At 34.6% G+C, this 10,859-nt stretch overlaps 1 protein-coding gene across 2 annotated transcripts; it reads right to left on the bottom strand.

The window, feature by feature from the left end:
- Positions 1-115: 115 nt before the first annotated feature.
- Positions 116-9,828, bottom strand: LOC107413250 (uncharacterized). Of its 2 annotated transcripts, none has more exons than XM_048470204.2 (14): positions 8,976-9,828; positions 7,432-7,518; positions 7,058-7,161; positions 6,824-6,874; positions 6,311-6,482; positions 5,884-6,204; positions 4,731-4,934; positions 4,016-4,528; positions 3,676-3,885; positions 2,971-3,159; positions 2,557-2,729; positions 1,289-1,441; positions 1,083-1,164; positions 116-1,000 (listed from the first exon to the last, which is right to left on the bottom strand). In XM_048470204.2, exons 1-14 carry the CDS (start codon positions 9,456-9,458, stop codon positions 608-610), a joined length of 3,135 nt encoding a protein of 1,044 aa, XP_048326161.2. In that variant the 5' UTR covers positions 9,459-9,828; the 3' UTR covers positions 116-607. The 2 variants fall into 2 exon arrangements, with proteins under 2 accessions (XP_048326161.2, XP_015876641.3); XM_016021155.4 differs by having other exon boundaries at positions 116-997; positions 8,976-9,826.
- Positions 9,829-10,859: the final 1,031 nt, after the last annotated feature.

Raw genomic sequence — 10,859 nt, 5'->3', positions numbered from 1 at the left:
ATCAAACCGATTGATTCAGTTAAGAAACATTTTATGCCTTTACCTCCAAGTCCAATTAGGAAAATTCTCGAGCTCACCAAAGTTCAGTTTCAGTATAAAAATGAGAATCAAGATGAACAGTCCCAAAATCGAAAGCAGCTTTATTCTAATCAAAATTGCCTCTAATATTGCCAAAAGAATATACAGTAGTAAAAGAATACATCATTTCTACTTGCTATGCTAGATGTTTTTAATAGGGAAAAAGAATTTCAACGAATGTAGGGTTACTTCTCAAAATCCCCGTTGTCCTCTTTTCGCAGCTTGAAATAACCAAAGTAAAAATGTCTTCAGATGCTACGAAGCCGCGATCTCTAGGAAGCACTTTTGTCTCCCCTCAACCTCATCGAGTATATATATATATATATATATATCATCGAGCATATATATATATATATATCCGGTTAAAAAAACAGAGAAGAATCTGTCATCGTGGACTAAGTTGATAATGTTAGAAAAAAAATTACCATGCATCTCTGCAATCCTCAGCCGTTTCCCAAATTCTCATAGCCGCACGGTTAAATCAATTGTTTCAAACTAGCATTTGACAATTTCATGTATTAAAAGCTTCTTATCGTCCAAGTGGCTTCTGCTTGTATCCAGATTTCATCCTTTCCATCAATTTTTCTCTTGTTTTTCTTTTCTTGTCCATCTTTAGTCTATATCTTTCTTCTCTCTCCCTCTCGTACATACCTTGCCAATGTATTTCCCCCGTTAATGGCCACAACCACGTCTTACTTGGATGATCATCATCATCTGCAGCCTCTGCTAAATCTTCATCCATGCTTTTTAACAAGGTGGCATTGAAATATTTAGCCCAAATAAATCCTTGCCGTTGCTCAATTGGATGCTGCTCTTGCAGTGAACCGGAGTGTGGATCTATGTAAACCATTTTCCTTGCACTATGATAAGCCCAGATATTAACTAGTACCTCCAACACCCGACAGTAGCAATGCCTCTTCTGCTAAGCATCAAAAAGAGCGGACTTAAACTAACAATAGGAGCACAGAAAAATAGAAAAGATCTTCAGCATCCACAGGACTTACCTCAAGCTCAGAAAAACCCAATATACACATGTTTCTTCCACTAAAATTGGTGTGCAAGGTATCAAGAGAATCAACAAACATCCTACAATTGATAATTAAGTGTGAGTTATGGTCTCATCAACAGTCAGCCACTAGCGCCTTCAGTAGGCATTACCAAATAAAAGAGAAAATGGTATTAGGTGAAAGATCCGGATTCTCCAACATACCGTGAAAACATAACAAACTCCAAAAATGAAGGGGTTGGCATCACCCAGCTATGCAAGGCAGACCAGTGACCACCATCTTCTGGCATAGGGGGAAGGGCTTCTATGTATGATGGCAAGCCATACATCAGTCGAAATGCATCTTCAAAAGCAGTTCTGCATGCATTGAACAAACATAATTATGTTTTGAGCACATCTATTTTCATGAAAATAGTAAATTTTAAATATAAGAATATGACAGGAAAACTCAAAGTCCAATAACCACGTAGTTAAATGTAAAAATCTTCCCTTTCACACCTGTGTGTATCTTACTGAATCATCTGACATCCTTAAATTTATTTTTGGCTTCAGTGTGTATTGGTATTATAACTTAGTAAAGATAGATGAGTCTACTTCCTATTAGCTTTAGCTTTTGGCATCCATGGTAAATTAACTTGGTTTCAGTGCTATGTTTGTCTATCAATCCTGATAACCTCACTTTTTTTCATAATTTATTATTCTACATGTGTAATGCCCAAATTCTTGTCTAATTAATGCTCAGATCTAAATGCTAGGATGAGTTTTTTGCATTGACCTGCTATTTGTATTTGTATCCACTTCTCATAGTTTGACTTGAGCCTAATTATCTTGTTGAGCCTCCAATCTAACTAACTTCAATTCTATGTTAATTATTGTGTTGCATGTTGCATGGTAGGGCCCACATTTTGCCCAGTTACTTGATGCTCCTACATGTTACGGGACAATTAATTTGCTAGTGTTCTGCAAATGAGAGACTTGAATTTGTGTCTAGTTATTGTATGAGCCTAAATCCAATTAGGAATCTTAAATGTGTGCTCCATTGACCAAATATACATAGTTAATAGTTAGTTACACTCCTAAGGGCTCTAACTTTTAGGATAGTTGTTAATTTAACATGGCTCAATTTTTTATTTTTATTTTTATTTTTTTTTTTTTGTGTGACAGTAACACTCCAATTCTGAAATTGACACTACTAAGGAGCAGTTAGCATCTGGTTTTCTATATACAATTTTAAGAAGTGTCAACATGTATGGGATACAAAATTTCTGACACCTGAAAACCACTTAATCATTGAATTAGATCAAGGTGCCACCACTGTGATATATGACAAGTATGATGCAGAATGAAGAACAGAAACATTATCATAACAGACATTACATTTAACTGCTCAATAGACAAACAACATTGGATAAATGAATAATTGACCCATGTTATGCACCCAAAAAAATCATTCTAACTGCTTTGAAATATACCTGCAGTTTCCCCCATTCAGGATGTCACACATGGACCAAAAAGTAAGCGTATCTTTGCTTCCCATAACTCCCCCATCCATCCTCAAACGTCCCCAAAAATATATCAAGTCTCCTTTAGTGTTTTCTTGTATTGTTTCCTCCAAAACCCTTTCAGCTTTTGTAGACAATGATACCTGCTTTCCAAGAAATAAAGCTGAAAGTTAATTGGAAACTCAAAAACAGGAAATGGATGCATATATATAACAAATATATTATAGGGATAATTAATCTCACACACCCTCAATTCTCAATTAAATACAATGAGATGTTTCTATTCTGAAAAATCAACACTAACACCCCATTTAATGTACACTGCTAACTAACATTACGAAATGATCCCTAAAAAAAAATTCAAAGCCCAATAATAACAAATACCTTCCTAGCAGCAGCACGCCATGATTGAAACCCAATCCAAGGTCTCTTATGAATGTTATCCACCTTATTTGCAATAGCAAACATTCCAGCAATCTCACAAAGAATATCCCGATAATAGGTGTCATTCAAAAATGGAAGGCGAACAACTGCATTCACATCATCCGATCTCAACCTCCGTGCTCCGGAAGACTGCCAGGTGTAATGCAGGATAGACACTGAATAAGTTACCATACATTCCAAAGCAAATTTACGTTTTCAAGTTTAATTTAACGGAATTAACAAGCTGCATAAAATTGACAAAAGTGGGGAGACTTTCTTTAGGTAGAAAAGATTTTAATCAACTCTTCTCTTGCACTTACACACCATCCACAAACTACAGTATACACATTAGCAGCAGCATTTAAAAGCACAAGAAATTTGAAATACTCAAATAAATGCCTTGATTTCTTTAGTTTTCCTTAATCCTTACTCCATCCCCCTACCCCCTCTAAATCTCCATAACTAGGTGGAGTGTCTCAATGAATGAAAACCCACTAATCATTTTTGAGTGCCTTCATGAAGATCACCATCCTCATGTGTATACTCCAATAATTTTGTTAAGATTAATACAAGGGAACATGTGGAGAAGTAACCGAGAAAATAGAAGAAACATAAGCAAGGATATATGATAAAATTAACTTATGAATGTAGACAAAAGCAACGTACAAGACTAAGTCCACGATATAAAGAACCATGATGCAAGAATGGCCAGGCTGAGGCTCCACTATATATCTCATAAATACAGACTGGCTGGCCTGTCCTCTCAAGCTCTCCCTCATCCCTCTCATTTACTTCGAACTTGAGCTTTTCAGATTTTCGAGCATTACGATATATCTCATCCCATACACCAGAGCTCCTCTCCATTCTTTCTTCAAGCTACAGATGACAAAAGTTATCTATTTAAGCTGCCATTTCAAGGATATTATATAAAGTACATAAAATGTCAAAAGAAGTAGTTTTCAACTAGATCTACAACAAATTCTGTAACCATAAGAGAATAGCTTACCTCCTCCATTTCTAACCTCTCATATTCTTCAGAGTTTTCAATTTCCTTCATATGATACCAATCTAGTTCACTTGGGATATCGTCTTCCAGATTCCCACTTTCTTCCTCAGAAACATTTGTTGACTGAGCAAGCTGAGTCAACTTATCTTCAAGGGCATAAACAACACTAAATTTCTTCAAGGAAAAACCCTTCTCATCAATGTTAGGGGTATCACCTGCTCTCGTTTCCATTTCCTTCCTGAACAAATTCCATTCCCATGCCCCCTGATGGAGCTGAGAGACTGGGCCTGGTAGAAAGGTATCAGATGGGAAATTGAGTGCATTCTCCAGAACACTCGCATAACCTGTTATGCATTCTGATGCCAGCATGTTCTTGGCATGCAGCCTTCCAGAGGAGGCAACCGTCTGAGCAAATTTAGAAAGCTTTCCATTTGAAATCAGAAGTGAGAAAGCCCTCATTAAAGCTTCAGGGTTATGTTTTGGAAAGAATACCATGTCAACTCCATCAACTACCTGCAATTTCATTGTCTTTAAAAATTGTTGGGGAAGATGACAAATCCCTCACTCGTGTTTACTATAGCAATAAAGTACCAAATAGGCCTCTTGCCCCCCATTATAAATCCCAAAAAATAAAAAATAAAAAATAAAATAAAAAACAAATAAAGGAGAAAGAAAAGGAAAAAGTACCAAATAAGAAGGATTTGAATGAACTCACGTATTTTTGCAAGACAGGGAAATCAGGTGCTAAAATTGGAATCCCAAAAGTCATAGCTCGCATAAGTAATGGAGGAAAACCTTGTATATCTTGGGAGGAATCATAGAGAACAATGTCAGCCATTAATAACACACTGTCCACATCACCATTCAAGCCATGATGCATCACAGAACCATGAGGGAGTCCTAGACGTGAAGCAACTTCCTACACCAAAGGTCAAGAAATCAACTCATGCAACAACCTAAACTAACAAACTAATGTAAACAGCGAGTTGAATACATGAACAGTACTCGATGAAGTTCACAAATGGATTGGTATATCAGATTATCGAAAGTTTACAACCCCTTATCATAGTTTTCTTCTGATATTAGTCTTTGTTTCTGGAAAGTTTACAACCCCTTATCATAGTTTTCTTCTGATATTAGTCTTTGTTTCTGAAATTAGTCTTTGTTTTGTCCTCTCTAAAGTCTAATGCCTCTTCTTCAGTTGTCAATCTCCCCATAAGGTATATTACACAGTTAAGAATTAAAAATAGAACTAAACAGCATGATTAGAGGTACACAAAACTGGCATCTTTGAATCTCAAACCCTTCCATATTTACTTGGTCAAGATCCCAATGTCAATGACAGGTGAGGCTTCGGAATCTCAGGCTGTGTAAAAGAAAATCCATTGGTTCACTTGACTAAATCACTACCCAAATCCTTCCAAGGTTTTTTTTCTTGCATACCATTTTGAAAATGAGACTGCATAGTTCCAGACCAAGCAAAAGTCTCTTACAGCATTTTCACAACAGAACTTACAAAAAAACAATCATCTTTTCTTTTAGATATGTGAACAAAGAATAATCATCTTATAGCACATATTGACAAAAGACCTACGTAGTTATAATCAAAATGATAAACCAGATGATAGTTCAGAAGACCCATTCAATAGTTTCTAAGGCACACTACCCCTATTGCTGTGCTACGATGTTGGAGCCACACATCTCAAACTACATTTTTTCATTCATATCTAACCATGAAACAGGAAACAACCAAATCATGTGTATCCAAGTATTCTCGGGCATTTACTTCAGGAGCAAGACACATAAAAATGGGATAACTATCGGGCATAATTAAACAGCATATTGATGCAACAATCTAAAACCGATACCTGTAAAGCATCATCATGTTCATCGGTGGAATTACCACATAAAAAGACAAATTTAAATGAACCTCCTGGATCTTTTCTTTTAGCGTACTTTGTTAGAAGAGGTCCTATGGCATGCATTGCCACAGCATAGTCCCATGAGAGCTCATCGAAGAATAAAGAACTTCCAACAACAAGAACCAACAAATCCTCTTCACTGAATCCACTGTCATTCCTTAACTGAATTTTGGAATGGGTCTTGCTGTAGCTTTCAGCTGCCCAAATGTCAACTGGTGATCCAGGAACGACAAAGAAGTTTCCAGTGTCAAGCACACTATATAACATCTGATACAGAAAGGAATAAGAATTTGAGAAACATTATAAGAAAATCTAATACAAGAATAACTAAATGAAAGCGAAACTTAAAATTTAAGCAAGATGACAGATCTACCGGCAGAGTGAAATCTGGAAACACGATAAGATTAGCTCTACCCAAAGCATTTTTCCAATGAGAAATAAGGTGCTTCCAACCCATTTCCTCATACACTGGAAGGCGTTTTGCAAGGGTATCTTCTTGAATTATCCATATCAATGGTATTGAAGAAAATGGCTCCTGCATAAGGCTGCATAAATATAAAACTAATTGACATCTCCAACTAAAATTACAGATTATTTATGTCTCCATCAGTGATAAAACCAAAAACAGGGAATTTGGCCTGAAAACCGGGGGAAAACGGTAGAAATAGAGATATAGACAGCAAACTCCTAAGTTCAAAGTTTTCTCTATCTACTTTAAAAGCATAGCCAAATATTTCCTATACTGTGTATCTAACTAGCTGACAAACTTTGATTAAATCCATTTCCCACAAAATAAAAAATTATGGTCCATCCAGTCAGTGCATGCAAAATAAAATTTTGAACATAAAAATAGACTTCAGTGAGCCACAGAGTATGAAAAACCAACCTTGATAATGCTGCTTTTGCTTCAAAAGAGTCAACAACAATACCGTCAAAGCTGTAGAAGGACATATACAATGTCAATTATCTAGACCAAACGAACTTAATTAACAATCTAAATCAAAAACTTGATAATATCCCGGTTGGCAAGAATTTAGAACTTAAGCCATATAGAAAAACAAAATATTTAAAGTACAATTAAAATGACAAGCTCCCATAACAAAAGACAAGGCAAACATACATTGTCCAATCAATATGGCCAAAATGCTCTGGATCTAGAATTGAAATCTGGCCACCTACTTGCTCCCACATTGAATGTGCATTTCCATTCTGTACTGCAAAAATCTGTCAAAAAGATGTTAGACAACACAACTTTTTCAAACCCAGCAGTTGAAAACATTTTTCAAAATGTAAAAGAATAAACAGTCAATCTATTTTCTTCCATCAAAAAATTTTGATAAAAATATCATGCGTAAAAAATTTTGATAACAATGTAAATGGGGTATTATTTGTTTCGTAAGTACATAGTAATTTTTTGTTTTATTATAACATATGCAGTATTTGCTCCTTAAAAATATAGCACAGAAAGAATACATAAATATGAGAACAACTTACCTTAAGTACATAACCAAGTTTCTTTATGTTCTTGATCACTGTAACTAGCATCAACGACTGTGCATCTTTTGTCATGTGTCCTAAGATCTGGCATTCACCGAGACAAACACAATTAGTACAGATGGTATGGAAAGCTTCAATAGACAATGCAAACAAGATTCCATTTATGCATACTAATGGAAATTGATGATGATAAAAAAATGCCTCCATATTCTGCATCTATACTCTCGGAAGTTTTTTTTTTTTTTAAATAAAGAAATTGAATTTAATCATAATTAATTGCTAGCATGTACCCTTAACCCGAACATAACATAGTCAATTAGCTCTTAAGAAACAGAAAACATGTGAATTAAAAAAAGTGGAGCCACAGACGTAATAAAAGATAAAAAATTTTGCACATGAGAATCATCTAAAACACAAAAGCTAGTTCTAAAATTTTTTAAAGTCCAAAGCATAACATAATACATTATCACATCTTACTGCCTGCTATTATATTAAGCTCAATGGCCCCTGTTAACTTACCATATAGTTTACTAAGCTAATCACCCGGTCTTTGATCTCACCAGTGTGGGCCCTACCTGCAGCACTTTTGTATTAAGTGGCTGCTCATCAAAATCAAAAACCCTTTACTACGTATGTTTGACAGACCAAGAATTTCTTACATACCAAAAAGGTTTCCAAACTATTAGGAGGGCAATATCCTTGAGAGATCCTTACATTACCAGAGATATTCTCTGCTAGTTCTACTTTCCTCCACCAAAGATTAATTTGAACTTTTGACTAAAAGGAACATATTTTATTAAATTGAATTCCAATTTCTAAATCTATAGCAAATAAAAGAATCTTCTTCTTCACTGTAGTTAAGATAATCTAACATAAGAAAACCAAAAAAAGACACTTTGGAAGTCATCTGAAATAACAATACTAATAATAATAACAGCGTCAATAATAATAGTTAAATGAATGGCTCACCTGTTTTACAACTATTATCTAAAAACCCACACCAAATTTTTCTAGAATGGAGACAAACCATTATGCACAAGTGATGGTATTTGGACAGGCCACTTTTGCAAGAGACTACATGCATCTGCATACAAACTACTAAACTTTTGGAGGGCAAAGGCAATATTCTAGTTCGAGAACCTCAAGTTTCCCTGGTTTGCATGATAATCAATGGATATCTGAATTCAATTTCCTCTTCTGTCAACATATATAGCTTTCATGAAGACTTCCAAATTACAAAATTCAAAAATGTTCTAAATATCAATTATTTTTCTATCAGCAACCAGAGAGCATGTTTTCAAATTGTAGTCCAGTATTTACTCCTATTACCAAAACTAATGCTATAACCAGCTCAACTTCAATCCCATTACCAAAAGTGATTGCATACCAAAAAAAAATTAGCAGTTAAAGCCGTTAAACTATCACTATCATAAATGGAAAATCCACTAATCTCCCAAAAAGTAAATTTACCTCAAGAAAAACCAAATAACACTCACAGTACAAATTAAATAAAACAAAAACCAAATCAGGTAAACACTCACAAGAGCAAGCCTAGGCGGCCGAACACCAATCCTTGCCTGGTTACGAAACCGATCAACTCCACCACCTTCCATAATTCTTCGAGAAATTCTCCCAGGCACGAACCTCAACGTGCTTCCGAACTTCAAACCATACCTAAACAACCTCCCTCTCTCACTCCCCTGCCTGAACACCAACGTGATCGAGCTCTGCAACACCATGGACGCCATTGCGAACAGAACCAGAGCGAGCATGATGACCAAATACAACGCCAACTTACCTTTAAACGGAAAAAGCAAGAGAAATCCTTTACGATTGAAACGGCCGTGATGCGATCGGTAACGCGACGAAAGCCGATCCGGAAATATCCGACCTCGGCCTCGGTTTTGGCTAGGGTTAGAATTCCGCCTGAAACGAAAACGATCACGGATCGAATGGAAACCTAGATCGTTACCGTTGTCATCGAGAATACCTGGAGGAGACGACGACGAGGAGTTCCGCACCATGACGAGGAATTGTTCTTTCTCTTTTTCTTTCTTTCTTTTTTTTTTTGTTTTGAAGAATTTGTGTCAGTTTCTCGGGAAAGTATCAGTGAAAGAAAGTGAAGCAGAGAAGGACGACGACAAGAACGACGTCGTAGAAGGTGGTGGTGGTGGTGGTGGTGGTGTGAAGCGTTGGAGTTGGCATTTGAGAAAAGATAAAAAAGAGTATTTGCAGAGAGTTGGAGGTTTTTTCTTATTTTATTTTTTATTTTTTTATTATTTTTTGTCAGCGTAAAGTGCAAAAGGAAAAATATTAGTTCGAATTCTTTGAATTTCTCTTTTATTTATTATTTTTCCATTTTTGGGATTTTGGCTCGGTGTTGGGTTTTAATGCCCCGCTCAGTTTTTAGCGACTTTCATGCACTCGATTCAATTTTTATCATTTGTCCCATGTTATGCAATGGACAAATAAGTTTGGAAAGCTAAAAACGCGTTTTAACTTTTTTTTTTTTCTTTTTTAATAAATAATTGCTTTTGATTAAATATTGATTTTGAATAATTTATTTTGAATGCCAAAGGGGCAAAAAGCGTGTTGACAACTTACCAAAATATATATATATATATATATGCATTTTGGGTGGAATTCTAAATTTACAAAAAAATTTCCAATAAATTGATGATAAATATTATTCGAAAAAAAAATTTGAAGATAAAAAATACTTAAGCATCTCCTATGACACTTTTAAGGTAATTAATGTTATTTAACATCGTTTATGAGTAATATTTATTGTTAGCATGAAAATTATAAATTGATTGGTTTTATTTTATTTTATTTTTTTAAAAAAGCTTAGTAATTGATCAATGTTGGAATAAGACTGATCAATGTTGGACTCTTTTTGTATTTTTCTAATAATTGATCGATGTTGGAATAAGATTGTTTGTTTTTAAAAGCTTAGTAATTTAACTAAATATGATTTGGAATATAATTGTTACTAAAGCTTCTTTTTTATTGTAAACATATTTATCATGAAAACTGCATTTTTTGGTGGCAGTTGCAGAAACAATATTCATGTGTCCTAATGTAGGATGCAGTAGTGTTATAACAGTCAAATTGTTAGCTAAAAACAATTATTAAGTGACATATGTTAATATTTTTATACAAAATATTTATAAGAATCATTTAAATGAATGAGTAGATGGAAAAATAATAATTATAATAATAATAATTGAATATTGACATTTGATACATAATTAGGTAACTTTAGTATTATTTTACTATTAATGTTAAAAATACTAATTAATCTACCAAGATGATGTGGTAAAGTGATATGCTTTTAGTTGCTTTTAGTTTATTAGTTAAAATTTTAACATCATCTTAAATATGAATTAAATCAATTATTTAGAAACACAAATATAGAAGAAATA

Source organism: Ziziphus jujuba, chromosome 8 (assembly GCF_031755915.1).
Source record: "Ziziphus jujuba cultivar Dongzao chromosome 8, ASM3175591v1".
NCBI lineage: Eukaryota > Viridiplantae > Streptophyta > Magnoliopsida > Rosales > Rhamnaceae > Ziziphus > Ziziphus jujuba.
This window is presented reverse-complemented; position numbering and strand designations above follow the sequence as displayed.

What these genes read in the sequence shown, in the direction of transcription:
- LOC107413250 (XM_048470204.2), bottom strand. Translation starts at nt 9,458, where the DNA reads ATGGTGCGGAACTCCTCGTCGTCGTCTCCTCCAGGTATTCTCGATGAC. An exon ending in AACTTGGTTATGTACTTAAG is followed by an intron (nt 7,162 to 7,431) that starts GTAAGTTGTTCT and finishes TCTTTTTGACAG; the next exon opens with ATTTTTGCAGTACAGAATGG. An exon ending in TGGGTTTTTCTGAGCTTGAG is followed by an intron (nt 1,001 to 1,082) that starts GTAAGTCCTGTG and finishes TTTGATGCTTAG; the next exon opens with CAGAAGAGGCATTGCTACTG.